We start from the raw sequence: 6396 nt of genomic DNA on the forward strand, positions 1-6396 counted from the left end.
ATTAGAAAAAGTGTCAAATTGGATGGATAATGCAATTGAGTCCCCTAAACAAGGACGGAGCTAAAGAGGGGGCCAGGGGGGCAGCTGTCCCCTCGCCCCACTTTCACCCTATATATAATCTTTGTATGTATATATGTATATATAGTACATGATTTAGTATTAGTATAAAAAATTATTGATGTTAATAAGAAATGAACTAAATTAGTTGCCAAAACATATGTTTGGCAATTATAAAGGTTAAGGGTTCAAATCTTTGGCATTAACATAATTTTACAGTTTCACACACACACACAATAATGAAATGTGTAATTTATAATGTGTTTTCTATTCAAATTATTTTATCAAATTAAATTTATAATGTGTTTTCTATTCAAAGTATTTTATCAAATTAATTATGTTTCATATTATTTATTTTTCGCCCATATCCAACAATATTTACACCTATATTTCTGAGGTAATTTATTATTATTTTTTAAATTATCTGTTTTGTTTTAATTTTTCGTTTTTACTAGAAAAATTTTCTGAATCCGTCACTACTTCTTCGCCTCCCCCTCAATCGAATTTCTGACTCCATCCCTGCCCCTAAGTAAAAAAAGTTCCATTTAAAAAAATCTCCTAAACTTGAAAAAAAAGTTTAATTAGGTCCAAAATTACCTATTTAGCATATTAGTGTCTTCTAATACTGACATGTGTCTCTTTTTTATTATTTTTTTGTTTATATTATTATTATTATTATTGAGAAAATTTCAATTTTGGTCACATGACTATAGGGGCTTTGTTAATTTCAACACCTAACTTTCAAAAGTGTCAATTTAGTACCTTGAGTATTTAATTTTTGTCAATTTTAGTCACTCCGGTCAAATTGCCGACCAAATTTGGCCGGAAAAATTTAATCCGGCATTTAGTCTATAATCTGAGGGGCAAAATGGTCTTTTGAAACACTCTCCTAATTGTTGTTGACCCGGTTCCGTCATGCCGCTCTTCTTCTTCTCCGCTCTCCGTCGGTTCTACTCAAATTCCACTCCTTCCTCTTCAAAGAACGGTAAGCATTTCTACTTTTCTTCACTCCATTTTCTTTTACTGCCATGTGCCACTTGTTTAATGAAGATTAGATAGTTGAATCTTTCGTATTATGATTGCTAAATTCGGTGTTGACAAATTTTTGTTATATTTTGGTTGGCAGCCAATCAGAAATCAGTGAAATGCAGCTTGGATAAGGAAGGTAGTTCTTCGGATTTATCAGATCAGACCACAAATAGGCTTGTCTTCTTTCTTAGGAATCTATTCAGTTACTCATATTCAATACTCTCAAATTCTAGTTTTCAGTAACTTCAATGTGAGCTGCTAAGAGTTTAGATTTTTATTTCATTCTTCAAGACTGAAATAGGTTTTTCTGTGAACCGGGTCAACAACAATAATTAGGAGAAAGGATCAAAAGACCATTTTGCCCCGACTAAATGTTGGATTAAATTTTTCCGGTCAAATTTGACCGACAAATTGGCCGGAGTGATCAAAATTGACAAAAATTAAGTACTCAAGGTACTAAACTGACAGTTTTGAAAGTTAGGTGTTGAAATTAACAAAGCCCCTATAGTCATGTGACCAAAATTGAAAATTTCTCTATTATTATTATATATTTTTTAAAACTCTTCATACAACCCCCCGCTGTAGATAGCCGATGGTTGTACTCATTCAAGGACAACCATAGTTGTCCGACGACAACTACGACTATAATAAAAAAAAATGGTGGTCATGGCTATCTGGTAACCACGATTGTCCTAAAAGACGGCCATGGCCGTCTGAGACAGCCATAACTTTCTTCATCCATAGCAAGCAAATTTACAAAATTGAAAAGAAGTACCAAGTCTTGAAAATTGTTATAGGTAGATATGAGAGTACCATATTATAAGAATTTCTTGCTCAACATAGGCAAATACTCCGTAATAGATAAAGAAGTGCATAAAATATATTATCTTATTTTAAAATACTCATTATACAAACACGTACGCGAATAAATAATTTTTTTTAAACATCAAAACAACCTAGTTTTGACCATAATCCGCACAATAATTTGTCAACCTAGAGGCAGTGATGTCAGAGTGATGCCGCTAACTATATTTTCTCCTGACAATTTTGTACTTTAAACAAGTTCGTCGGCGCATCGAATCTCAAATCCCTGGATCTGTAAACATGGCTGCAATGGAGGACGAGAGAATGGAAAATCCAGCGAGCCTAAGCATATACAAAGCCACTCGAACCATAAAGCGAAAGCACAACAGCCTCTACAACGCCCTGCGCTCAATCTACGAGGACTCTATCTTCGTCGGAGAAATATCGGAGCTATGGCCGGAGCTCCCGCTTCTGGCGAACCTCCGGTGCGGCCTCTGGTACTCCCCAAAGTTTCATTCCACATGCTATTTCAAATCCACCGACGGCCACACCAATAACTGGTCGTTTAACACCTCTCGCCTCAACCTCCACGTTGCCCTACTTGCCGGTACGCTTCCTCCCATTTATTAGAACATTTAATGGATGGACGAGTCATATACTTTTACACTGATTTTTTTTTTTTTTATGTCTAGGACAGAGGGGAGGTTGTATGATTGTTGATTCAACTAGAAAGGGGAAAAGATTTCCAGACAGCATGTCGAAAACTATACCAATTTGGACTTGTGTATTGAATCGTGCCATTGCCAACTACAGGAGGAAATTGATTGGTGTTGATACTCCAAAAGACCAAGTGAGGGCAACTTTTCTATTTCTGCAGCCTCATTCTTTATAGATTGTTTCTTCCATTTTATGTATCAGCTATTTATGATGTAGAGTGCAGCAAGTAGAGTTAATTAATTAGCGCTCTCTTTTTCGTTTCATAATAATGATTTCTGTCAGATTGAATTACAATTTGGATTGCTTTCTGGAGCTCTGGAGTGTGGTGGTTGTTTTTCAGTGTTTTTGAAGCTCGGGCTAGGAATCCTAGGATTTGCTTTACCTTGTTTTAGATTAACATCTCATCTATATCAGCGTGCTCTCTGCAATTATTTAGAAATGATGGTACCGAAGAAGAATTGGAGACTTGATAGAAAAAAATATAATTTTTAGGTAAATAAATAAAAAGTTGAATAGTTTAAAAATTTTAGTCACAAGAAAATGATCATAATCAGGACAGAAGCTGGCTATCTAATCATTTTAGCTGCAAGAATTAGCTGAATTTACTGTAGTCTCTCTCAATTGCTTTCTTTTGGGTACAATCAGGACATATTGGAAAGGGGAAACTAATTAACTTGAGCTGAGCAGTTTTGAGCAAAAACTGTTTGGATAGAGCTTTATTTTGTTGCATTTGTAAGATAAATTGCCATTTAGAATCTATGAAGAAAAGCTAGACAGCAATTAGAGCTTAATGACTCCACTGGCTTACTGTATATGTTAATGTACAATATTCTCATTTTATGTGCTGAGCCCTTTTGGCTGGTAATTGAATTTTTAGGTGATAAGTGAATAGCTATATGGTCTATTATTTTGTTTACATCTTTTAACTTCCTTTGAAATTGGATGTCTTGGCGAATTGAAATGTTGATATTTTTCGACATGTGTTTGAAATATTTATTTTCAAGAACCTGTCCATTCTATAACTCTATGGTAGTGTGGGGGAAATGGAAAAAATAAATTTTGTTAATTCTTCTGTGAAATCATTGTGACAGGAGTCCAACATAAACGACCACGTGTCCAGTAACCATACTGAAGATGTTAAAGAGGATGCTTCATGTTGGGATTGTTCATTGCATCTTCCTATCTGGGTCTCAGATACAGAAAAAACACTTATTGAGGAACGATTGGACGGATGGACTAAGGATCTTGAGACTAGCGGAGCTGATATTGCATCAATTGCATTTTCCATAAAGAAGCCATTACGACCTTTATGGATTTCACAGAAAACTGTTATTTGGTTAAATGAAGTACCTGAATCTAGTTCTTGGGACTTTACACCGATCATACTTGTTTCTGCATCCTTCTCAACAAGTGTTTTCCAACCGCGAACTACTTCAGAGTTTAGTTGGAATTATATTGCTGGAGCTGGAGATGATGAAGAAAGTTGGGCAAGAGGACTAACGCCAACCCTTTTTTGGAAACATGTTTATGATCTCATAAACTCGGGGCCAAATTTATGCAATCAGAAGGTTGCTGATATTGTTGAAAAGAATAGAGTATACTGTGCACAAAGGGGAGAAGATGCTCCTCAGATTTCATTGAAATCTTCAAAAACTTTTGGTATCAGCAATCAATATGCTGTGCAAGAACCATTGAATGTAGAAAATCTGTGCATAGATGGAGATGAAAAGTCCAAAGGAGATGATTATTCCCTATCGTGGTTCGGTGATACGAATGTAGCTGTTGGCAAAATCCTACTTGGTAATATATTGTCTCATTTTTATGCTATTGGTTGGTATTATTCATAAATAATTCAAACATAGCTTTATTTGTGTATGGTGAGTGATGTGTTTTCCTCAAATAAATGTGACGGAAATGGCTTTTCAGTTTTTCTAACACCTAGAACCTATGCATGTCAGTCCAAATGCTTAGAAGTTAGAAAATTTATCTTGTTACAAATGAGTTCCTGTTTCTCTATGTATTTGTCGCATAGAACTGCTGTTTGGCCTAGTCTTTGTGAAAGTAGGGTGTGATACTGTGGCCAATTATTATGAGAATGATAATGCTTAATCTGTATTTGTTTAAATTTATAGAGGTTTATCCATTTGGTGGTAGCCTAACATTAATGTATGTAGCTGGTATTTATGGAAATCTGGTTTTCTGATGAGTGGAACTTCTTACTATTCGTATGCATGATTTCTTCTGAGTGTTTCTTTTTGTGCAAAATTGCTTTGGTATTTCTTATTGTCTCATCAATTATAAAATTTTCACTTAAAACTACATATCCCTTTCTGTAAATGTGCTTGAATGCCAGTACTGCAAGTATGTGAACTTTTTACCAAATCATGCATGTTTGAATAGGGTTTAGATTTTAGAACCACGTTCATTACTGATAGCCAATCTTTCACTTTAATGGGATTCTACCATGCAGCTAAGGATGCCTCTTCTATTGACAGCATACTAAACTGTGGCCCAGAAGAAATTCCCCACTTGATGGATGATACTGCTTATTTACACCTTCCAATTGTGGTATGTCACAAGAATTATAGAGTATCATTATAATATTGGCATATTGCTCAGTTACTTGTATAAATTGGCAATTCCTTGTCCTTGTCCTCACTCCTCATTATTAGCTTTCCCCTCTCTTTATGGGAAACAGGGCTGTAAATTTGACCGGTTTTCTTTGTCAAGAAGTCTTCCTTCAGCAATCAATTTTGCCAATATTAACTTAAGAAAAGGGAAGAGACTTCTTGTTTGCTGCACAAATGGTAAGCATGGTTTTATTCCTCATTGACTATATTATTTTAACTTATCCGTCCAGGTCAATCATGACGAACTAATCTTCACCGTCCTATAAATACCTTATGATATGTGGCTAGCTGCATAAAACAGTACAGAATTTTATGAGTGTGATTTTTTGTGCTTTTAGGGGAAGATATAAGCATATGTGTCTGTTTGGCAATCTTGTTGGCATTATTCGATGATAGAGGTATGCGTACTGCACTAGATTTTCGTGTCAATCATGACGGCCCGCTTCTGCTCCATCATTTGATTTCCAGTAGTCGGGATCTAATTTTCTTATGCTTAATGTAGGATGCTTTGACGAAGGAAGATCCTTTAACAAGAAAAACACAACCAAGTTAGAATTGCGACAGAGATTAGTCTTCATCTGCAAATACGCTGTGAATGCTCGCCCATCGAGAGGAAATCTGAAGCAAGTCTTCAATTATCTGAACAGCGGGAACACAGGTCCTGTTCTTGAAAAACCCTTATCTGTTTCGAATGCCTAACGAAATGGGGAGAAATGTAGCTCTGTGTCAAGCATCTAAGATCATGGAGCTTCTTTCTAAAATGTTATGAGAAAAAAAAATTGAATTTGCTAGCATCCTTATGAAAATGAAGTAAAATTTCTTATGTTGCAGCACAGGATAATTTCTTCGTTTTAATTACCGTATGCGTAGTAATAGCACAGAATGACAAACTATTACTTCATACATAGTAAACAATGCTCACTTTTGGAGATTATGGGGTGTTTGATAAATGATTGTTAGTTGTTAGTTGATTAGGTTAGTTGATAGTTAATAGCTCTTTGTGTTAGCTGATTAGGTTAGTTGATAGTTAATAGCTGTTTGTGTTAGCTGATAGTTATATATTGATAGTTATATATTGGTCCATTTAACATCAAATAGAGGAAAATTGCCACTTTTAAAATAATTGAGTGGCAAATGTGGATGCATAAATAACACAGGA

The 6396-nt window shown here is 35.2% G+C and overlaps 1 protein-coding gene across 3 annotated transcripts; it reads left to right on the plus strand.

The window, feature by feature from the left end:
* The first annotated feature begins 2057 nt into the window (after positions 1-2057).
* Positions 2058-6187, plus strand: LOC109162848 (tRNA A64-2'-O-ribosylphosphate transferase). 3 transcript variants are annotated; one of them, XM_019311549.1, is made up of 7 exons: positions 2058-2497; positions 2583-2740; positions 3699-4407; positions 5078-5175; positions 5306-5414; positions 5576-5635; positions 5740-6187. In XM_019311549.1, exons 1-7 carry the CDS (start codon positions 2191-2193, stop codon positions 5934-5936), a joined length of 1638 nt encoding a protein of 545 aa, XP_019167094.1. In that variant the 5' UTR covers positions 2058-2190; the 3' UTR covers positions 5937-6187. The 3 variants fall into 3 exon arrangements, with proteins under 3 accessions (XP_019167094.1, XP_019167095.1, XP_019167096.1); XM_019311550.1 differs by having other exon boundaries at positions 2432-2498; positions 2559-2740; XM_019311551.1 differs by having other exon boundaries at positions 2459-2498; positions 2541-2740.
* The last annotated feature ends 209 nt before the right edge of the window (positions 6188-6396 follow it).

The sequence above is a fragment of the Ipomoea nil genome, unplaced genomic scaffold, assembly GCF_001879475.1.
Source record: "Ipomoea nil cultivar Tokyo-kokei standard unplaced genomic scaffold, Asagao_1.1 scaffold2957, whole genome shotgun sequence".
Taxonomy (NCBI): Eukaryota; Viridiplantae; Streptophyta; class Magnoliopsida; order Solanales; family Convolvulaceae; genus Ipomoea; species Ipomoea nil.